At 42.3% G+C, this 24,244-nt stretch overlaps 3 protein-coding genes across 4 annotated transcripts in view; 1 reads left to right on the forward strand and 2 right to left on the reverse strand.

Annotated features, from left to right (window-relative positions):
• Positions 1–24,244, forward strand: part of LOC135542960 (collagen alpha-2(V) chain-like) — an 80,304-nt gene that overhangs the window by 35,900 nt on the left and 20,160 nt on the right. The window contains exons 51-54 of the mRNA XM_064970086.1: positions 297–539; positions 3,490–3,621; positions 5,670–5,894; positions 5,991–6,410. Of these exons, the coding sequence (XP_064826158.1) occupies positions 297–539; positions 3,490–3,621; positions 5,670–5,894; positions 5,991–6,410 (1,020 nt within the window). The remainder of the gene's footprint in view (positions 1–296; positions 540–3,489; positions 3,622–5,669; positions 5,895–5,990; positions 6,411–24,244) is intronic.
• Positions 4,714–7,243, reverse strand: LOC135543220 (beta-1,4-galactosyltransferase galt-1-like). The gene is made up of 2 exons (XM_064970336.1): positions 7,025–7,243; positions 4,714–6,807 (listed from the first exon to the last, which is right to left on the reverse strand). Exons 1-2 carry the CDS (start codon positions 7,219–7,221, stop codon positions 5,436–5,438), a joined length of 1,569 nt encoding a protein of 522 aa, XP_064826408.1. The 5' UTR covers positions 7,222–7,243; the 3' UTR covers positions 4,714–5,435.
• gulp1b (GULP PTB domain containing engulfment adaptor 1b) lies at positions 15,842–23,887 on the reverse strand. Of its 2 annotated transcripts, XM_064970341.1 has the most exons (9): positions 23,810–23,887; positions 23,639–23,710; positions 22,936–23,034; positions 22,659–22,796; positions 22,202–22,318; positions 21,951–22,037; positions 21,190–21,355; positions 20,889–20,980; positions 15,842–18,577 (listed from the first exon to the last, which is right to left on the reverse strand). In XM_064970341.1, the coding sequence occupies exons 1-9, from the start codon at positions 23,858–23,860 to the stop codon at positions 18,506–18,508; spliced, it is 894 nt and encodes a 297-aa protein (XP_064826413.1). In that variant the 5' UTR covers positions 23,861–23,887; the 3' UTR covers positions 15,842–18,505. The 2 variants fall into 2 exon arrangements, with proteins under 2 accessions (XP_064826413.1, XP_064826411.1); XM_064970339.1 differs by lacking the exons at positions 15,842–18,577; positions 20,889–20,980; positions 21,190–21,355 and adding an exon at positions 21,364–21,811.

A 24,244-nucleotide genomic window follows, 5' to 3' on the forward strand; every position in this document is an offset into this window, starting at 1 on the left:
GCTTTACACTGTGGATACCTCTAAAGAGGACAACTGCTTCTATGAATAAACCAGCTACCATACTGAAGAATAAATTCACCAAGCACAATACTGCTTTAAAAACATACATCCTCTGCTGCCTTGATTATATAGCAATGGAAGAGTTCTTTCTGTCAGAAAAATAGCTGGAGATGTTTGTGAAAAACTGTTACACTTCCAGGTGTATTTTTCTAACATTGATGTAAAAACTGAAATGCTGATTATTGTACAATAGTGTCCCTGTGAAATATTTTTTTTCAATAAACTTCTGATTCCAGTTTAGCTACGGCAACAAGGAGGAGCTGCCCAACGCCGTAACCATTCAGATTAGGCTGATCCGCCTGCTTTCTAAGGAGGGTGTCCAGAATGTCACCTACCACTGCAAGAACAGCGTGGCCGTGAATGACGGAGCCACAGGCAACCTGAAGAAGGCTCTGATCCTCAAGGGCTCCAACGGACAGGAGGTCAAGGTTCAGGGCAACTCCCGCCTCAGATACACTGTCCTGGAGGATGGCTGCTCCGTAAGTCACCTAACTACCTACCTACAGTACCTACCTACCTACCTATACATACAGTACAGTATGCCTACCTACCTATACCTACAGTACAGTATGCCTACCTACCTATACCTGCCTGCTTACCTACCTACCTATACCTACTTCTACCTACAGTACATACCTACAGTACCTACCTACCTATACCTACAGTACAGTATGCCTACCTACCTATACCTGCCTGCCTGCCTACCTACCTATACCTACAGTACAGTATGTCTACCTACCTATGCCTACAGTACAGTATGCCTACCTACCTATACCTGCCTGCCTACCTACCTATACCTACAGTACAGTATGCCTACCTACCTATACCTGCCTGCTTACCTACCTACCTACCTATACCTACAGTACAGTATGCCTACCTACCTATACCTGCCTGCCTGCCTACCTACCTATACCTACAGTACAGTATGTCTACCTACCTATACCTACAGTACAGTATGCCTGCCTGCCTACCTACCTACCTATACATACAGTACAGTATGCCTACCTATCTATACCTGCCTGCCAACCTACCTGCCTGCCTGCCAACCTACCTACCTACCTACCTACCTACCTACCTACCTACCTACCTACCTACGAAAAGTATGTGGACACCTGTTCGTCAAACATCTCATTCCAAAATCATGGGCATTAATATGGAGTTGGTCCCCCTTTGCTGCTATAACAGCCTCCACTCTTTTGGGAAGGCTTTCCACTATATTGGAACATCGCTGCGGGGACTTGCTTCCATTCAGCCAAGAGAGCATTAGTAAGGTTGGGCGCTGGTGTTGGGCGATTAGGCCTGGCTTGCAGTCGACGTTCCAATTCATCCCAAAGGTGTTTGATGGGGATGAGGTCAGGGATCTGTGCAGGCCAGTCATGTTCTTCCACACCGATCTCAACAAACCATTTCTGTATGGACCTTGCTTTGTGCACAGGGGCATTGTCATGCTGAAACAGGAAAGGGCCTTCCCCATACTGTTGCCAAAATGTTGTAAGCACAGAATTGTCTAGAATGTCTGTGTATACTATAGTTTTAAGATTTCCCTTCACTGGAACTAAAAGGCATAGCCCAAACCATGAAAAACAGCCCTAGACCATTATTTTTCCTCCACCAAACATTACAGTTGGCACTATGCATTGGGGCAGGTAGTGCTCTCCTGGCATCCGCCAAACCCAGATTCATCCGTCGGACTGAAAGATGGTGATGTGTGATTCATCACTCCAGAGAACGCGTTTCCACTGCTCCAGAGTCCAATGGCGGTGAGCTTTACACCACTCCAGCCGACGCTTGGCATTGCGCATGGTGATCTCAGGCTTATGTGCGGCTGCTAGGTCATGGAAACCCATTTCATGAAGCTGCCAACGAACAGTTCTTGTGCTGACATTGCTTTCAAGAGGCAGTTTGAGTGTTGCAACCGAGGACAGACGATTTTTAAGCGTTACGCGCTTCAGCACTCGGCAGTCCTGTTCTGTAAGTTTGTTTGGCCTACCACTTCATGGCTGAGCCGTTGTTGCTCCTAGACGTTTTCACTTCACAATAACAGCACTTAAAGTTGACCGGGGGAGCTCTATCAAGGCAGAAATTGGATGAGCTGACTTGTCAGAAAGGTGGTGCCATGTTGAAAGTCACTGAGCTCTTCAGTAAGTCCATTCTGCTGCCAATGTTTGTCTATGGAGATTGCATGGCTCTGTCCTCGATTTTATACACCTGTCAGTAATGGGTTTGGCTGAAATAGCCGAATCCACAAATTTGAAGGGGTGTCCACATACTTATGTATATAGTGTACCTATCTACTTACTATGGCTGTTGCGGTGGCCCTATTACCGCCACACTGGCAGTCATGACAGCAGTAAAATTCAGCTTGACTGTTGAGTCATGGTAATATTCTCTTATGCACTCTGGACATGCATTAGGAGTACCCAACTCGCTAACTATCATCATGTCCTAATCGCTAATGGCCTGGTACTCAGGGCTCTATTGTCCTTCCATCAGGTCCTAATGGTCTGGTACTCAGGGCTCTATTGTCCCTGCATAAGGTCCTAATGGTCTGGTACTCGGGGCTCTATTGTCCCTGCATAAGGTCCTAATGGTCTGGTACTCAGGGCTCTATTGTCCCTCCATTAGGTTCTAATGGTCTGGTACTCAGGGCTCTATTGTCCCTCCATCTGTTCATAATGGTCAGGTACTCAGGGCTCTATTGTCCCTGCATAAGGTCCTAATGGTCTGGTACTCAGGGCTCTATTGTCCCTCCATCAGGTCATAATGGTCTGGTACTCAGGGCTCTATTGTCCCTCCATAAGGTCCTAATGGTCTGGTACTCAGGCCTCTATTGTCCCTCCATCAGGTCCTAATGGTCTGGTACTCAGGGCTCTATTGTCCCTCCAACCACTCTGACATTAATGCAAATGCAATCGAAAATCACATTTAAAAAATATAAAAACAGTATGTGTTTTTAAAACTCACCACACGGTGATTGAAAAAATGTCATGACCGCCACAGCCCTACTACCTATCGATGCCTACCCGCCTGCCCACCCGCCTGCCCACCCCCACCCAACCATCTACCTACATGCGTTGTTGAATGTTTGAATCAGGTGTGCCAAAGTTGGTCTGGGAAGTGGGAACAAAAGCCCACCCACCCTGTCTTTTAGTATGTAGTATTGTATAATGAACTAGTGCTAAAGCAGCAGCTACTCTTCCTGGGGTCCACACAACACATAAAACATCATATAATACAGAACATTAAGAGACATCACAACGACAGAACTACATACATTTAAAATAAGTATACAAGCTTTCATACATGTATGCCTTCATAATCATTTGATTATGTGGTTCTGTCCTATTGGTTACTTGTTTACATTGTATAGGACAATGAGTTGAATTCAGAGGTATAGCTACAGTATGTCTTCTTCTCCTGTGTCTGCAGAAATCGAATGGAGACTGGGGCAAGACTGTGATTGAGTACAGAACTCAGATGCCAGCCAGACTACCTATCGTAGACTTGGCCCCCATGGACATAGGCAAGGAGGATCAGCAGTTTGGCCTGGACATCGGCCCTGTTTGTTTCTCCTAAACCCAACACACATGGACGGATTTATTTAACCTTATGAGGAGTGTTCAATCCTGTTCAAAGAGGCAATCTGGATTTCAAACAACAAAAAAGCACTCACTTTTAAGTTACATTCTTAAAGAATCAATGGCTATATATCACTCATTTAAAAGATTGCCCCTTGAAGAATTAAGTTTCAGTTCGATAACTAATAATGAACAACAACCCCCTGTGATGTCATCAATTAGAATCGGTAGGAATGTTGTTGTCCATTCTCCTCCAAAGGGTTAAACATTCCCAAGACTCTTGGACTACCTGCTGAAGCAATCAGCTTTGTACATAAAGGCAGGGCGGAGAAACTACAGTACAGTATATGTACTGCCTGCTACTAAAATATTTATTGCTTCTTTCCAAGAAACAACTAAAGTTGTTAGTGCAATGGTACTGGTAGTAATTACTATTGAGGAATGGAGGTGAATTGTATTAAGATTGTATCATAATGGAGTTTCAGGGCCTGAAGGTTTCAGCTTGTTGAAAACATGACAATTTATGGAGCTTAAGTGTCAGTGTTGTACGACGTTCCATCATACATTTCTTTACCAGTTTCTCAGTGAACGCCACTAAATAGATATACTGGCACTTGATGTAGAGACAAAACAACAACAATTGTATTCCTTTTTCAAATGTAAATGCAACATAAGAATGTCAATTGCTCTTCACATGTTTATTATTCCTGTTTATTACTGATATTATGATATTTTCTTCTGTCGAATGATGGTGTTACACCCAATAAAATGAATCTCGTGCCCTTTTCAGTCAATCTGGTTTAAGGTTCAGGTCAAGATGAATAAAACATACCTTCCCATTTAATAAGTGTTTGAATTACACAGGGGCGCAACTTTGATTTTAGAAGTGGGGGGGGAGGCATAATATTTATATTTCTTTAGCAATTTCAGAAGGTGGGGACATGTCCCCCGTCCCCAGTGAAAGTTGCACCCCTGGAATTACAAATTGGGGAGATTTCACCAATTAGAAAAGAGAGACATAATCCCAGAAGGAAACATTAACAAGATCACACAAACTATTTATGTTTGATTTCTTTATTAAAATACTGTCAATTGTGTAATTAAAGAAGGATATAATGACAGTTTACATAGAAATCCTAATCATAGTTTGGAGGGATATAGATGCTCTTCCATGATTATCATCTATACAGTTGTGCTCTAATATATTGGCACACTTGCAAGATTCAATATTTCTTCAAATAAGTTGAAAGTGAAAAACCATTTGGTGTTCACACGTGTATTTGTTTGTTTATAACTGCACAGGACCAAGAAAAAAAATTATAAACTGACATTTCGATTTTTCACACAAATGGCCTGGACTGAAGGTGATAAGTTGCAGGTGCCTACAAGGTCAAATTAGCCATTCAACCAGTTTTGACAATAGAAACCACAATATTCTGCTCTATTGCACTCCATTGTAAAGTGAAAGGGTGCCGATGTGTTAGAGCACAACGCTAGATGAACACGGCATTTTGATTAAAAAAAGTTGTTTATTTGTCATGAGTAATAAATCTTACAAGAGCTTTTACATGAAAGTCAGCATTAAAAACGGTAAGAAAGTTTAGAACAAGCAGTAACAATTATAGGCATAATTAATTAAGTTCAATTCCCCCAGGAAAAATGACCACACATCCAAACAAGAAGAAAAGTTCAGGGTTGAGTGGAACAACATAAACTGAAGATCAGAGGCAGGTAACAGTTCATTCACTGTTTCTCTCATCTCTATCAAATGCAAAACATTGGAAAGCTTTTAACCAACTACAGTACTACACGCTCCCAAGGAGATGTCTGAATTCCTAATTTCTGTAAAACTTCATCGACAGAGGGCACAAGATAATCTCCAAATTCCCAGAGCCTTCTGTCGAGGATCAGCTGCTCATTGGTCCAGCTTTCTCTCTGAGCCTCTTTCACCTGCATGATCTTACACACGTTGGACGGAACCCTGACAGAGTCCCCATAGCTCTGTGTCACCTCAAACATGGCCGTCTGCAGCACCAGACGGGGGTTGACCACCATCTTGTAGGAGCGGAAGGCATCTTCAAGAACAAGCTCTCTGTAGACGTAGTCCAGCAGATCCACCCCTGGTGCCCTTCTCCGTGCGGAGTGGTCTTGCGTAGCAGTACCGGCTGTGGCAGGGAAGAGGTGCGTCTCCATCAGGAACACGGCTGCGTCGGGGTGCTGCCCCTGCAGGTCCTCCATGAGGGGCAGAAGAGAGCTGTGTGAGGCCGGGACCAGGAGCTGATCAACGTCAGCCAGGAGGACGTACCGTGACCTGTACATGTTCCTGTAGATGCACTCGTTCATGATGGTCAGCTGGCCGTTGAGGTGGATGTCCCCTTCCAGCTCCTGGGCCTTCCACCCAGTAGAGGGCTTGAGGAAGTGGTTGATGGGCCAGCCAATCACCTCCAGAGTGCCCTCCTCTGCGTAGTACTGGAGGACCTTCTCCAGGTCAGGTCCACAGCTGGTGAGGTAGAGGACAACCCTCCGCACCCCCAGGAGCTTGTAAAACTCCATGGTCTGGACAAACTGTTGGACGTTGTTGTAGTCTCCAAACATGCTGGACATGCACACGGTGAGGTAAAAGGGGAAGTCCTCCTCCCGTCTCTCCCGGTTCTGGATGCTCAGAAATGTCTGGTTGAGGGAGTCCTGGATGTCGAGGGATGTGCCAAGAGTGACGTGTGTGGCGTTGCATCCTGGTTCTTCGAGGCAAAGCATGTCTGCGGCCACATACGGGTAACCATAGTGGACGCTGTGCATTACGACAGCAGCTGGAGCGACCTGGGGGGCGTGTCCTGAGCAGCACAACACACAGTACAGAGACATGGGTCGGTCTCTGTTGACCATGGCAATGATGCGCGTGGCTCCCCCTTCCCTGTGGTCCTGGTATGCAGACACCATTAGATGAGTTGAACCCTTGACTGGTGTTATAGTCTCATTGGCTGTGTGAAGAGGGCAGGTAGAGGGAACAGGGGGAGGAAGGGAGTGAGCTTGAGTAGAGTTGGTCCTGAAAGTCACCAATGGGGAAGACAGTGTGACAGATACTCTGACAGACAGACACAGGATGATCGAAATCACTTTCCATTTCTGACTCCTGGTTTGGTGCATGTGAGCCATTTGATCTATTGGAGACCTATAGGAGGATCATGTCACAATCAACAATCAACAATGATAACAACAACATCATCATCACAACATACTCACTATCCCTGTCATAATCAAAACATTGACAGGGATATTATCAGTGATGCACTGAACAATCAGACAGGGAAAATCAAGGCAAACTGGCTTTCAATCAGCTTAATCCATCTGGTCCCCCCAAACATATATCCTGATATCTCCATACTTACAAGTTGTCTGTGTGATCCTCCACCTCCTGGTCTGTTCTGTCAGTCAGTGGGGCTGTGGGGGAGTCTCTCATCACTCTGTTGGCAGGAGTTTCAGGGGGGCAGTCAAGAGATTCAGGCTCTGGTCCAGATGACCGTGCTGCTCTTCTTCTCAACATCTCCAGGAAAATGAAGGGGGGCTCTGGATGGCCAATCAACATAGGTTACATTAAGGGTCCCCCTTTAAACTAATGAGCAGTCATTCTGACAGCAACATTCCAACAGTGTAATTAATACATTTTATATACAGCATGCTAAAGCAAAAATAATATTTTGGTTGTGTTTATGAAGGCCTTGGGTAACAACATTAGATTACCATTTTTATTTTATTTTAAATAACACAATAGCATTTTCATTAGTTTATATGTAGTTTGTATGTAGTTAGTTTGTATGTACAAACTAAAAAACACAAAAAACACAAACATTCAAGCATTACATCAATTTTATTTGTGGAGTGACTTTGTTAAAACTATGAAACAGAAAGCATATGTGTTGGAACATGGTAACAGCTTATTTTTTATAAAAACAAAATAAAAAGTAAAATACCTCAACCACCCAGACCAGTCAAGACGCGGTCAAATGATGACAACATCAGTAGCCTAAGCATCATTATAAGGGCCAAGTGGCCTTGATAAATAGTGAAACTCAATAATGGCATTGTAATGAATAGAAGTATCACACGACAGCAGTCAAAAATAGTCAATTATTGTCAGCTTGTGCTTGTGTGTATTCACCAATGGCATCAGTTGGATTTCATTTAGCTGTTATCCCTGGTTCTAACAGATGGCAAAATCGTCATAACTTTCACTTGCTTGTCATACTTTGACATACTTTGTTTGGTTGTAGTGTGTAAATGTCTCCTGTTTTCTCTTTATTGTGTCCCTGTCCTCTTGTCATCCTTCAGCACTTGTGGGGTGCAACGGCTGCCAAGGAGCCTTATTTTGCGCAAAGGGAGGGAGTTCCCATCTCACTTTGTTCATGGAGCCAGCCAGACTTGTTTTCTTTGGAAGCAACTTGTTCGCCAACAAAGTAAGAAATTGTCCATAGTGACGATCCTCCCTTACCAAGTTAAGGTTCCACAAGCCTCATCACCACATTCTGACACTTGCTCACCTGCTGCCTGATGTTGATATTTTCCCAGATATTGAAAGCCATTCAACATGTAACATTGTGCATGCTCTCACTGTGTAGCCTACTCCGAGTACAGACAGTTGATCATGCTCTCACTGTGTAGCCTACTCCGAGTACAGACCGTTGATCATGCTCTCACTGTGTAGCCTACTCCGAGTACAGACCGTTGATCATGCTCTCACTGTGTAGCCTACTCCGAGTACAGACCGTTGATCATGCTCTCACTGTGTAGCCTACTCCGAGTACAGACCGTTGATCATGCTCTCACTGTGTAGCCTACTCCGAGTACAGACAGTTGATTTGACTTTTCTCTGCATAAAAGGCCTATTCTTATTGTTTGATATGGATTTAATAAGGAATTAGAGAAGAGGGATTATGAATGTGCTGAAACCTGCTAAATCAGTAAAGTACAATGGAAACCATAAACATTTTGAAAACTGTCCAGTTGTCTGCACCCACTTCAAACTGCTTTTCAACCCAGACCTTAGAACCTCTCACATTTCCACCTAGAGACATGTGCACCCAACATGATTGTATTTATAATCATAATAATAGAATAATCATATTCTTATTAATGATGATGATATTAATAATAATAATAATAATAATAATACACAATAATAATAATAATAATAATAATGTACACAATAATAATAATAATAAATTATTACATTACATTATTATTATTATTATTGTGCCCAATATTATTATTATTATTGTCCCCAATATTATTATTATTATTATTATTATTATTATTATTATTATTATTATTATTATTATTATTATTATTATTATTATTATTATTATTATGTACACAATAATCATAATAATAATAGTGTACATTATTATTATTTACACAATATTAATAATAATAATAATAATAATAATGTACACAATAATAATAATCATAATAATAATATTGGCAGAATAATAATAATAATAATAATAATAATAATAATATTGGACACGATAATAATAATAATAATAATAATAATAATAATAATAATAATAATAATAATAATAATAATAATAATAATGGCAGAATAATAATAATAATAATAATAATATTGGACACAATAATAATAATAATAATAATAATAATAAAGCTGTAACATGACAATTTAAATGTAATATACCAATACTGTGTCATTATTTCAATAGGTTTACATAAATGTAATACATTTCAATGGGCTATTCTTCATCATTTCAAAAGGCTATTTTAATACATTGAAATATACATTTTAACCTGAATGTTTTAATCATAAAGTGCAAGTATGCACTCAATTCAATTTGGGGAATACAAATTCAAAACTATTGAATTGAATTACATTTTCTCTTGGCAAAACATTAAGATCAAGACAACTTTTGCCCATAATCAATTAATGATTTCTGACAATTAATCACAATTAAATTATTTAATTGTGTACACACCTTGAACACCAGCCTGGTCTCATAGACTAGCCGTAACATAGTAAATGTAAATCCGGAACACTAGAATGATATGTATTAGTATTAGTATGATATGCTACGTTTTGTATGGTTACATAAGATAGATGGTTGCTTAGGGCAATAACAAAAGTAGGGTGGTTGGACGAGGTGGATGGGTAGGCATATAACACGACCATCTAGCAACCCAAAGGATGTGAGTTCGAACCTCATCACATACAACCTTAGCGTTTTAGCTAATTAGCAACTTTTCAACTACTTACTACTTTTTAGCTACTTTGCAACTACTTAGCATGTTAGCTAACCCTTCCCCAAAAACTAACTTTAACCCTTTAACCTAACTCGTGAACTTAACCCTGTCAAAGTCGTGTGTATAGGTGGCAGGAGAGTTAAACGGAGTGTAAATGGAGTCTTTTAATATAAGTCCACTTAACATGCTCCAAACACTAAATACGTACATACATAAACGAACATGGGTACAAGAACCCGTCACGCACCTATACAACATAAAACAACATTTGACATAAAACATTCTCTGACAAAGACAAGAGGGGAAACAGAGGGCTAAATACATAACAGGTAATGAATGGGATTGAAAACAGGTGTGTGGGAAGACAAGACAAAACCAATGGAAAATGAAAAATGGATCAATGATAGCTAGAAGACCGGTGACGTCGACCGCCGAGCACCGCCCGGATAAGGAGAGGCAACGACTTCGGTAGAAGTCGTGACAAACCCTAACCTTGATCCCTAACCCTAACCCCTAGTCTAGCTAACATCAGCCAAATAGTTAACATTAGCGGACTATATAGAATTTGTAGCATATCATACGTTTTGCAAATTTGTAACATATAGTAAGTTTTGCAGGTTCGTAACATATTGTACAGTTTGCAAAATCACAACTTATAACACGAATTGTAATTTGTAACATACCATACAAATTGGGTGATGGACATCCACAATTGAATACATACCGCATGAAACATAACATATCATGCTAAATGGCATGCCTCAGAAATAAATACAGAATAACACAAAATGCTCTGAGACCAGGTTGTGAATATCACTCTTTACAACATTGGCCCTATGACAAATATGAACTTACTTTAAGCTCTTTCTCTTTGTTGTGATGTTGTGAGGCTTCTTGTGCAAATTCAACCGATGATCTGTAGTAGTCTGTTGGGCTGCACCGTATGTTCTACCTCTGTGTTAGATACGTGAATGATAAGCATCTACTGTGGGACAACCTTTTGTGCCACAGCAAAGTGAAAGCAAGGTTCGGTTCAACATGGTCTGCCATGATTGAAAGTCATACACCCCTCCCTCCCCAAAACAGGGACTCCATAAGTGATGTGGCCACACCTATGAAGCTACTGTAGCGTGAGAGGAATATTTAGGTACAACCCTGCATGTACAAGTTCAGGCCACTCCTTGTCATATTAAACAGAATGGAGAACAGACAATAACCCTCACATCTATCCTCCAATTACAATGTATGAAACTCCATCACATGCTATTGCTTATGACGCTATAGTACTCACCCTAGCCTACTGTACTAGCCCACTTTATACAATGGGTGGGTCTAATACGGAATGTTTATTGGTTAAAACTGCATTCCAGCCCGTGTCTATTCCACAAATCACCACCGGCTAAACCTATGACTTTAAAATGCCGATTTTCCATCTGACTGCCAATCCACTGTCTCATCAGCCCAGCCAGGCAATTCATAACCTTGATCTCCACTATAAAACCACCTAGACACTATTTCTTTTAGACTAACATTTAGTTATCAACAGTGGAGATTTGTATAAACCTTCTTGTCTGTCTCTCTGACATTTTCAACATTGTTTCAATATTCAAATTTGATCTCCAGCTGGGATGAGACAGACAGGCAGGCAGCTTTTCTCAGCCAGTCGAAAACATGAATCAGCTTCATTTTTATGGATATACAGTGCTTTCAGAAAGTAATCAGAACCCTTGACTTTTTCCACATTTTGTTGCGTTACAGTCTTATTCTTTCTCCCCTTGTCTCCTCCTCTAGTTACAACAATTTGAGGTCACAGGATAGGTCAAAACAAATCTGTGCTGACCAATGACAGGAGATGAAGTAAGCCACAGAATATAATATGCACATTTTGCAGCCACTTTAATACACTTTTCTTGTGGCAATCCCAGCAGGAATCGACCCCCACAACCCTGGCATTGCAAGGGATACAATCATAGGAAGACCGACAGACAGTCTGTCATCATACTATAGTCCAGGACTTGAGTGAGACTCCGGCTAGTATTTGTAAGGACAGGCTTCTGACTAACTTTAGACTGAAGTCTGTTGACCAGTGACCACAACATCTTGAAAATATTGACTGGCCATTGCCCATTGCAAATGGCCTCCAAAATGTCACTAGAGCCCAGCTCTTCCATTTTCATCTGGTTGATTTTATCAACATGTAACCCCGGTCCTTGATGATGTTAAAACAACTCACCAGTGTAATGCTGTGCTGTAGGTTTTCTGACCAGCCATGACTGTAAACAGAAGGAAAAGCCTCACTATGTGGACCATAATATTCCCCCTGAAAGGTTCTAAATGTCCTCACTAGATATCAAAGGGCTTGTTATGCTCTCCTGCTCCCTGCCATTCTTCTAAATAAAGAAGTATACAGGGTAATATGTCAATGTGCAGTAAGAATCATGTGTTGGTACAAAAACACAGAAAGGAAGGCAGTATTTTGTTTAGTGCTGACATCAGAGGGCTTAGTCACCATATGAGTGACAACATGATGTGAAGGTCCTTCAGAAGACACTCCCACCCACATGTTAATGAGAATACGATCTGAAATAGGATGTTGGGATGTTGTCATCCTGGAATATAATAACACACTGTGTGCCTCGTAACAGTGTTGACAAAGCTATACAGCTGTTCTTAAGCAGAATATGGGGTTGTTTTGAACACACACACACACACACGCACGCACACACACACACACACACACACACACACACACACACACACACACACACACACACACACACACACACACACACACACACACACACACACACACACACACACACACACACACACACACACACACACACACGCACACACACACAGACAGAGGAATTTTCAAATGCAACTACTGCAATATAAAATATGCTTCCTCCAGTTCTGTCTCTCTCCCATCTCTACACACTATAATCTATGGCACTGATAAGACTCCATAATACTCCAGTCCTGTCTCTCTCCCATCTCTACACACTATAATCTATGGCACTGATAAGACGCCATAATACTCCAGTTCTGTTCTGAAAGAGCTGCAAAACCTGGACCCGTACAAATCAGCTGGGCTTGACAATCTGGACCCTCTATTTCTGAAACTATCCGCCGCCATTGTCGCAACCCCTATTACCAGCCTTTTCAATCTCTCTTTCATATCGTCTGAGATCCCCAAGGACTGGAAAGCTGCCGCGGTCATCCCCCTCTTCAAAGGGGGAGACACCCTGGACCCAAACTGTAACAGACCTATATCCATCCTGCCCTGCCTATCTAAGGTCTTCGAAAGCCAAGTCAACAAACAGATCACTGACCATCTCGAATCCCACTGTACCTTCTCCGCTGTGCATTCTGGTTTCCGAGCTGGTCACGGGTGCACCTCAGCCACGCTCAAGGTACTAAACGATATCATAACCGCCGTCGATAAAAGACAGTTCTGTGCAGCCGTCTTCATCGACCTGGCCAAGGCTTTCGACTCTGTGAATCACCATATTCTTATCGGCAGACTCAGTAGCCTCGGTTTTTCTAATGACTGCCTTGCCTGGTTCACCAACTACTTTGCAGACAGAGTTCAGTGTGTCAAATCGGAGGGCATGTTGTCCGGTCCTCTGGCAGTCTCTATGGGGGTGCCACAGGGTTCAATTCTCGGGCCGGATCGTTTCTCTGTATATATCAATGATGTTGCTCTAGCTGCGATTCACTGATCCACCTCTACGCAGACGACACCATTCTGTATACTTCTGGCCCTTCCATGGACGCTGTGCTATCTAACCTCCAAACGAGCTTCAATGCCATACAACACTCCTTCCGTGGCCTCCAACTGCTCTTAAACGCTAGTAAAACCAAATGCATGCTTTTCAACCTTTCGCTGCCTGCACCCGCATGCCCGACTAGCATCACCACCCTGGATGGTTCCGACCTAGAATATGTGGACATCTATAAGTACCTAAGTGTCTGGCTAGACTGTAAACTCTCCTTCCAGACTCATATCAAACAACTCCAATCCAAAATCAAATCTTGAATAGGCTTTCTATTTCGCAACAAAGCCTCCTTCACTCACCCCGCCAAAACTGACTATCCTACCGATCCTCGACTTCGGCGATGTCATCTACAAAATAGCTTCCAATACTCTACTCAGCAAACTGGATGCAGTTGATCACAGTGACATCCGTTTTGTTACTAAAGCACCTTATACCACCCACCACTGCGACCTGTATGCTCTAGTCGGCTGGCCCTCGCTACATATTCGTCGCCAGACCCACTAGCTCCAGGTCATCTACAAGTCAGCGTGCTTAAAAATTCAGCGTGCTTAAAAATTCTGAGTTTGATGTCCTTTGTTACCGCGCTCCTCCTGACGAGTTGGAACCCTGCTTCCTTTGATCTCATGGATTACTAGCAACACTGGTGCAAGCTTTTGTCAAACAAACAACCAAGGATTGTGTAGGACGGACAAATGCACGTTCAACCCTGGATGCATCAACTAAGACCGTCTCCTTCGCACGTTCAACCCTGGATGCATCAACTAAGACCGTCTCCTTCTTCAGTGCTTTTTACACTGAAACAATTGCTTGCTTTGCGCTGCGCTCCCTTTATGTTCAGTGCCTTTGGTGAACTAATAATGCACGTTATGACTGCTAGACATTTTAGTTAACCTTCATGTTGTGTTCGTTTCATGTTAATTCATTCTGTGTTCCCAGTTCAAAATGACCGCCCCGTTATAGCTGATTATACATCCACAATAATACATATTATCACCTAATGTTGTATTCATCTTTTTATCAACTTAAGTTCTTGTGAACATTACAAGTTTTGAACTTTTATTTGCTATTTATGGCCTGTAGGCCTCATTGACTTGAGCTCATACAACTCGTTTTTCAGTTAAAAAAAGCATAATATGGATTATTTTGACTATAACATATACTCAGATGAAACATATTGTGCCAGTTATCAGACTACTTTGTGTCAACGTTTTACAAAGACTCTCTCCTCACCAGTGTCATGATCAAATGTATGATCAAGAGCCTCACATACAGTTGATTGTTTGGTCATTATGCTGCCAAAGAGTGAATTGTGAGCATGAGACCTCAAAGCTTTATATACTGTGAGAAAAGTTACATATATTATTGAAACAATGTTGCCATTGTGAGTGCCATCTTTCCAGTGGGGGAAAGATTCTATTGGGGAAAGGTTCCCGTGGGGGTTGCCATGGAAGCCAAGAAGGGGAGTGAGGTGTGTGTGTGCTCAAACACATGCATATGGGGGTCTAGGAGAAGTGTGTCCATCTTATGAATGGGCATGTGCCTGAACTCAATTTTATAAATTAATTGTAGTCTCACCCATTCACTTCTAAGGACCGGGAATACCACAGGTGTACAAAGTTAAATACCCAACATGTAATGAAAATCAAATGCATTTTGTGTGTTCAGATGCCCGGTCATGGAACCTTATGACAATCAGATTAAACGAAGTACATTTTTCAGAGAGAGAACTTGTAAATCGGTCCAATTCAACCAGAAACACAGCAGGAGGGTTAAAGGGAGGTTGTGTGAGTTTGTTTGAACAGTATTGACTTGACATTTGGCCAAGATGATTTGTGGACATTAAGGCTTTATTTGTTTTGTCTTTGAACACACACTCTCATTACTCCCAGGTAATACCGAATATTGCAAATTCTCTAAGTGTTATGACTGGGTTCTTCCTTGTCAATTGTTTAGATGACGTTGCCTTTTAAATTGCTCTGCCATTATTATTGTATGAGGTATTATTGATTGGGTTACACCCGTGCTGTGACGTGTGTTTTATATGGTGTCTTATCCTTTCTCTCCACCGGCTACCTAGCAAACAGGCCTCTTCTCCTGATGTTTGTCTGGTGTGGTACTCTTCCATTCAGCAGGGTTAATACCTGCCTGGCGTCAAACAAATCTCTTTACCTCTCTAACCAATACAACGTTTATTGAAGAACAACAATGAAAGGAAAGGTAAAGTCATTTAAAAAGAGCTTCCTGGTGCAAAATTACACCGAAAAATATTTGTTAAAGTGCAAGGAAGGGCATGAGTCTATAAAATGGGAGGAAGTCAATGAGCTAATGGTCTTCCAATCTTGTCAACCACTAATCACATTTAATGACTGTACAATAATCCAAATCACACAAAAAAACATAAAAATCAAAAGCAATGCACCCCCACACAAACAAAAATAACACATACATTTTATTTATGGGGTAGAAAAATAGTCATCTACTGCAGTGCATTTATCATGACATTGGTCACCATTTAAACCAATACGTACAGTGAGGGAAAAAAGTATTTGATCCCCTGCTGATTTTGTACATTTGCCCACTGACAAAGAAATGATCCGTCTATAATGTTAATGGTAGGTTTATTTGAACAGTGAGAGACAGAATAACAAAAAACTCCAGAAAAACACATGTCAAAAATGTTATAAATTGATTTGCATTTTAATGAGGGAAATAAGTACTTGACCCCCCCTGCAAAACATGACTTAGTACTTGGTGGCCAAACCCTTGTTGGCAATCACAGAGGTCAGACATTTCTTGTAGTCGGCCACCAGGTTTGCACACATCTCAGGAGGGATTTTGTCCCACTCCTCTTTGCAGATCTTCTCCAAGTCAATAAGGTTTCGAGGCTGACGTTTGGCAACTCAAACCTTCAGCTCCCACCACAGATTTTCTATGGGATTAAGGTCTGGAGACTGGCTAGGCCACTCCAGGACCTTAATATGCTTCTCCTTTGTTGTCTTGGCCGTGTGTTTTGGGTCATTGTCATGCTGGAATACCCATCCACGACCCATTTTCAATGCCCTGGCTGAGGGAAGGAGGTTCTCACCCAAGATTTGACGGTACATGGCTCCGTCCATCATCCCTTTGATGTGGTGAATTTGTCCTGTCCCCTTAGCAGAAAAACACCCCCAAAGCATAATGTTTCTACCTCCATGTTTGACGGTGAGGATGGTGTTCTTGGGGTCATAGGCAGCATTCCTCCTCCTCCAACCACAGTGAGTTGAGTTGATGCCAAAGAGCTCCATTTTGGTCTCATTTGACTACAACACTTTCACCCAGTTGTCCTCTGAATCATTCAGATGTTCATTGGAAAACTTCAGATGGGCCTGTATATGTGCTTTCTTGAGCAGGGGGACCTTGCGGGCGCTGCAGGATTTCAGTCCTTCATGACGTAGTGTGTTACCAATTGTTTTCTTGATGACTATGGTCCCAGCTGCCTTGAGATCATTGACAAGATCCTCCCATGTAGTTCTGGGCCGATTCCTCACCGTTCTCATGTTCATTGCAACTCCACGAGGTGAGAACCTGCATGGAGCCCCAGGCCGAGGGAGATTGACAGTTCTTTTGTGTTTCTTCCATTTGCGAATAATCGCACCAACTGTTGTCACCTTCTCACCAAACTGCTTGGCGATGGTCTTGTAGCCCATTCCAGCCTTGTGTACTTTACAATCTTGTCCTTGACATCCTTGGAGAGCTCTTTGGTCTTGGCCATGGTGGAGAGTTTGGAATCTGATTTATTGATTGCTTCTGTGGACAGGTGTCTTTCATACAGGTAACAAACTGAGATTTGGAGCACTCCCTTTAAGAGTGTGCTCCTAATCTCAGCTCGTTGCCTGTATAAAAGACACCTGGGAGCCAGAAATCTTTCTGATTGAGAGGGGGTCAAATACGTATTTCCCTCATTAAAATGCAAATCAATTTATAACATTTTTGACGTGTTTTTCTGGATTTTTTTGTTGTTATTCTGTCTCTCACTGTTCAAATAAACCTACCATTAAAATTAGACGGATCATTTCTTTGTCAGTGGGCAAACGTACAAAATCAGCAGGGGATCAAATACTTTTTTCCCTCACTGTAGTCCCAGAAATGTTGATTTTATACAAATACTTCTTTACCAATTAAATTATTTCTACAAAAAGGAAAGCATTGGGGTCACCAACTGTCCATGTTAGGGATGCGTTGTGGTCAGTTTCAACTGTCCATGTTAGGGATGCGTTGTGGTCAGTGTCAACTGTCCATGTTAGGGATGCGTTGTGATCAGTTTCAACTGTCCATGTTAGGGTTGCGTTGTGGTCGGCATCAACTGTCCATGTTTGGGATGCGTTGTGGTCGGCATCAACTGTCCATGTTTGGGTTGCGTTGTGGTCGGCATCAACTGTCCATGTTTGGGTTGCGTTGTGGTCAGTTTCAACTGTCCATGTTAGGGTTGCGTTGTGGTCAGTGTCAACTGTCCATGTTAGGGTTGCGTTGTGGTCAGTGTCAACTGTCCATGTTAGGGTTGCGTTGTGGTCAGTGTCAACTGTCCATGTTTGGGTTGCGTTGTGGTCAGTGTCAACTGTCCATGTTAGGGATGCGTTGTGGTCAGTTTCAACTGTCCATGTTAGGGATGCGTTGTGGTCAGTTTCAACTGTCCATGTTAGGGATGCGTTGTGGTCAGTTTCAACTGTCCATGTTAGGGTTGCGTTGTGGTCAGTTTCAACTGTCCATGTTAGGGATGCGTTGTGGTCGGCATCAACTGTCCATGTTAGGGATGCGTTGTGGTCAGCATCAACTGTCCATGTTAGGGTTGCGGTGTGGTCAGCAGCGACTGTCCACTGGGTCCAGAGAGAAGATGGTGCCCTCCAGGGTTAGTCCCATATTGAACCCCTCCTTCAGAGAGAGACACACACAGGTCAGTGATCCAACCAGAGACTACAGAAGTCTAGAGCAGTGTGTCCTATACAACAATGAGTAATGCTGTAATTACTGGGCAGTATCCTAGACACATTCTCAATTGAGATTCTCAAGAAACCTTGCTTTTTAATTCAGGTCTACACTTAATCTATGTTATGACAAAAGCAAAATGATGGCTAATTGATAGGAAATTAGCAGGACTGGGAGCAAACATGGTATGCTACAATCATAATGTACTTTAACAGTTGGCCTCTATGTACATAATTGATTTTCATGAGAGATAAATAGAGGCAGACATCAGTGAAAATGTGAATGCATGTTTCATGGGGGAAAAGAAATATGTGATGGGCATTGTGAAGCATACACATAGGTGAGAGTAAACTAACCGTCGCTGACGCTGCATAGTGAAGAGAGAGAATATGATTATATACTGTAGGTTACAATCTACAGTTAGATGAACTGTAGGTCATAATCTTGTTAGATTATAAACTCAGCAAAAAAATAAACGTCCTCACGGTCAACTGGGTTTATTTTCAGCAAACGTAACGTGTGTAAATATTTGTATGAACATAACAAGATTCAACAACTGAGACAAACTGAACAAGTTCCACAGACATGTGACTAACAGATATGGAATAATGTGTCCCTGAACAAAGGGGGGGTCAAAATCAAAAGTCAGTCAGTATCTGGTGGCCACCAGCTGCATTAAGCACTGTAGTGCATCTCCTCCTAATGGACTGCACCAGATTTGCCAGATCTTGCTGTGCAATGTTACCCCACTCTTCCACCAAGGCACCTGCAAGTTCCCAGACATTTCTGGGGGGCAATGGCCTCACCCTCCAATCCAACAAGTCCCAGACGAGCTCAATGGGATTAAGATCCGGGCTCTTCGCTGGCCATGGCAGAACACTGACATTCCTGTCTTGCAGGAAATCAGCCATACTGCTCGTTCTGTGTGCGATGGCATTGTCATGCTGGAGGGTCATGTCAGGATGAGCCTGCGGGAAGGGTACCACATGAGGGAGGAGGATGTCTTCCCTGTAACGCAGTGTTGAGTTTGCCTGCAATGACAACAAGCTCAGTCCGATGATGCTGTGACACACCACCCTAGACCATGACGGACCCTCTACCTCCAAATTGATCCCGCTCCAGAGTACATGCCTCGGTGTAATGTTCATTCCTTTGACGATAAACACAATTCCGACCATCACCCCTGGTGAGACAAAACTGCGACTCGTCAGTGAAGAGCACTTTTTGCCTGTCTGGTCCAGCGACGGTGGGTTTGTGCCCATAGGTGACGTTGTTGCCGGTGATGTCTGTGGAGGACCTGCCATACAACAGGCCTACAAGCCCTCAGTCCAGCCTCTCTCAGCCTATTGCGGACAGTCTGAGCACTGATGGAGGGATTGTGCGTTCCTGGTTTAACTCGGGCAGTTGTTGTTGCCATCCTGTACCTGTTCCGCAGGTGTGATGTTCGGATGTACCGATCCTGTGCAGGTGTTACATGTGGTCTGCCAATGCGAGGATGATCAGCTGTCCGTCCTGTCTCCCTGTACTTCTGTCTTAGGCAGTAATGACATTGCAGATGTGGCCAGGGCAATAAATTGTAGTCCTCATGCCTCCTTGCAGCATTACTAAGGCACGTTCACGCAGATGAGCAGGGACCCTGGGCATCTGTGTTTTCAGAGTCAGTAGAAAGGCCTCTTTAGTGTCCTAAGTTTTCACAACTGTGACCTTAATTGCCTACCGGCTGTAAGCTATTAGTATCTTAATGACCGTCCTACAGATGCATGTTCATTAATTCGTTATGGTTCATTGAACAAGAATGGGAAACAGTGTTTAAACCCTTTACAATGAAGGTCTGTGAATTTTTGGATTTTTACAAATAATCTTTGAAAGACAGGGTCTTGAAAAAAGGACGTTTTTTTCCACCTGAGTTTATACTTAATATATGTAAAATATTTACTCAGACCGTGTGAACAGTATACGGCATTAGAATAATGACAAGATGAACAGAACACGGGTCCAGTATAAACTCTGGAAAGGCTGGGTCCCATTCTAAAGGCAGAATCCATGTCGATTGGAACGCAGCCAAAGCATACACTATTTTACCTTTGATAAACAGCTAATCAGCATAATGGTAGAGCTTTTACTTACACCAATGACTGAGCACATAATGCCTGTGTACTTTGACATTATAGGTAATATGCCCCTTATTAACGTAAATATGAGCATGACAAATACTCGCTCTAGAAACACTGCTGTTCCTACAGATGAATGTACACACCTGCATTTCATCCAGTTTAGATTGGACGTCAGGAGGAAAGGACGTGTTGCAGAGGAACGGGTCAAAAGGCTCCGCCCCCAAAATATCTGTTCCTGTTGGAGGGGAGAGATGGAAGGATGAGGGAGCGAGGGAAAATACACAGCAGAGAGAGGGAAGACAGGAGTTGAATCAGCATACTGTATGTGTGCAATTGTTCATTGAACAACTTGTATGCAATTGCATAAATACTAATACAACAGTTTATCAATGAATTTCATTACGACATAATGTAAAAAGGAGCACAGTGCGGCAGAGTAGTCACCTCTCTCTCTCAGGAAAACATGTGGAGGAGGTGGAGGAGGGGAAAAGGAGGGAGGAGGAGGAGAGGACCCATTGATGGCAGGTTTCCTTGCCATAGGAGACCCTGAGGAGAATGGAACCATGTCGAAAACGTCCGTCGGGGGACGCCTGGATATGGTGCTCCATGCCTGGGGGGGGAAACAACCAAATACAAAGCTGTTGAATGGCAGCTGGATGTCGTACTAAGGCTAAAGTCATAAAACTACACACACACACATAATACTGTCTAAAATAAGGGTGTTTCTGGGATTGTATATGAAGTGAACCATAGAACCCGTTTGCTTCTCTATAGCGCAATTTCTTCTAGCAGTGTAGTAAGGAAAAGCGAGAGAGAAGTAGCTATTTACTCGCGGTCGAGGTAAGCAACCTCCATAATGCTGTGGTAGCCTGGGCTGGGTAGGTTTACTGGGTGGAGGGGTTAGTAGACCAGCGGAGATACTGGAGTCTGGAGAGCTGGCTGGGGTTAGAGCCACAGAGGACATCTCTAGAAAGGAAAGGGCGTTCAGGCTGACACTGTCACCCCAGAACATAGATGAGGGACTCGGCAGCATGTGGGCCTCGTTAGAAGAGTTCAAGTGTAGAAGCTGAGGAGAAATCAGCCAGAGAAAGAAGAAATGGGTAGCGATTTGTTATCACTGATGTCAGGAAGGTAAGGTATTGTTATGCCAGACATTTCTAGAGATTAGTGTGAGACAGAAACTGTTAGATTAGTAGCTCATTTACCGGTGAGCCTTGACAATCTGCCATGTGATCCTCTAGATCTTGAAGTCGTTCTTTCAAATTGGAATTTTCAGTTTCCAGTTCCAGAATCTAAAGTCAACAAACACAAGATCATAATCTAAGAGGTCCCATTTTGTTAGGCCTTTTTCATGCTCTAGTTATGTTTGGATGTGGCACTACATTCCCCATGATTAAATAGTGCACCAGAGAGTTGTGATCAACATTAGTCCACTGTAGAAGGAACGCAGGCTTACTCTTTTCTGCAGACTGCCGATCTGTTTCCTCATCTCCACGTCTTTCCCGCCAGACTCCAGAAACTTCCTATACGCCAGGTCAAATGCTCGACCAATGCTGACGGTGATCTCCTCTGCCTGCAATCCAGTGCATAATGGGTATCCTCAAACATCAGTGAAAGTACCCTTTGATGTGTTGCACATATATGATGTAGCACACGATTTTCAGGGGCCTATTTTGCTCTTGACCACTATTTTCAGAACTACTAGCTTATAAAGAAAACCCCTAACACCTCTTTAAACCTGAAACAACTAGCTAGGATGAATTGAATAATGCTACCATTCCACCGTGACCTCATACTATGGACTAACTTCTGATAAATTGACATCTAAGATTCATAGAAGGTTATTATAACCTCTAAAGAATCCATATAAAAACTCATGAAAAACAAACACTAAATATACTTTTTTTCCTTACACATTTTTCACTGTCAAACACATAACAGATGTGTTTTTTGGTCTCTGGCTCTGTGCAGATGAAGGTGAATATCCTCTTGTCGGTTTTGTCGTCCGCACAGAAGGATATCCTATGAAGCTGACAGTTGTGCTGTACATCCTATAATGAATGAAGATAAATGAGCTTCATCTAATTCTACTCATAAACAAAATATTAAGACAGAGAGGCTGACTGCTTGGTGAGTTTATTCTAGACCCAATGAATCTGGCCTATTATGAGGCCCTCACAGTGGACTTACTCTGGTCTTGGGGTCTAATAATTTCACTCCGTAGATGGATACCTGCAGCTCCACCTTCGGTGTTTTGTGTCCCTCTGATTTCTTGATATGCCTTTGGAACTGCAGGATTGAAACGTCAAATCAAAATCTAATTTTATTGGTCACATACATGTGTTTAGCAGATGTTATTGCGGGTGTAGCGCTATAGTACTTCTAGTTCCGACAGTGCAGTAATATCTAACAATTTCACAACCTATATCCAATACACACAAATCTAAGTAAAGGAATGGAATTAAGAATATGTAAATATATGGTCGAGCAATGTCAGAGCGGCATCGGCTAAGATACAGTAGAGTAGTATAGAATGCAGTACATACATATAGGATGAGTAATGCAAGATATGTAAACATTATTAAATTAAAGTGACATTATTAAAGTGACTCGTGTTCCATTTATTAAAGTGGCCAATGATTTCAAGTCTGGATGTAGGCAGCAGCCTCTGTGCTAGTGATGGCTATTTAACAGTCTGATGGCCTTGAGATACAGTAGAAACTGTTTTTTAATGTCTCGGTGCTCGCTTTGATGTGCCTGTACTGACCTCGCCTTCTGGATGATAGCGGGGTGAACAGGTAGTGGCTTGGATTGTACGTTATGACATTGACAAATCTAAGATCCTATAAAATCAAAATCGTTTGAGTACTGGGGGAAATTCTTAAGAGCATACCTTCAGCTTTCTCACTGCTATCCTTATGACATCTGTGCCTTTTGGTTGGTCAACCTCTGTTACGCCCAGGAACTGCAACAGGATAAAACGGCACATCATTTTCTGTCCAGTAGATGGTGGTATTCACCTCTGAGCTCAACGCCTGGCGGAAGTTTCATTAGAAGATCCTACCTTGACATTGTACACTATGTGATTCTTGGCCAAAGCCTCGGGGGCTGTCATCCCTCCAGATTTATCTGAAACAAACAAATGAAGGTTAAAACTGTACATGTATTGAAATTTGATAGATTTAAAACATGTATACAATTCTTTGCTATCCAAGCCTTAAACAGATGCAGGATTAGAACTGAACCGGGTTCTTCTTCCCCAAAAAGTGTCTGCAGTATCTGTAAGCTAAATAATTAGATAGAAAGTGATGGTACAACAAACAAATAATATTTAAAAAAAGGTAACAGACAATTAAACCAATGATGCATTTGCTGTGATTGTGTTCATCTTCATTAATGCAACAACAAGAAGAGGAACTAGTGTCTTGTATCAGGAGTTATCTACATGCCATCAACGATGAGGCCTGTGTCTATGTTAACCTTCACATAACAGGTGAGC

This window comes from Oncorhynchus masou, chromosome 7, assembly GCF_036934945.1.
Source record: "Oncorhynchus masou masou isolate Uvic2021 chromosome 7, UVic_Omas_1.1, whole genome shotgun sequence".
NCBI lineage: Eukaryota > Metazoa > Chordata > Actinopteri > Salmoniformes > Salmonidae > Oncorhynchus > Oncorhynchus masou.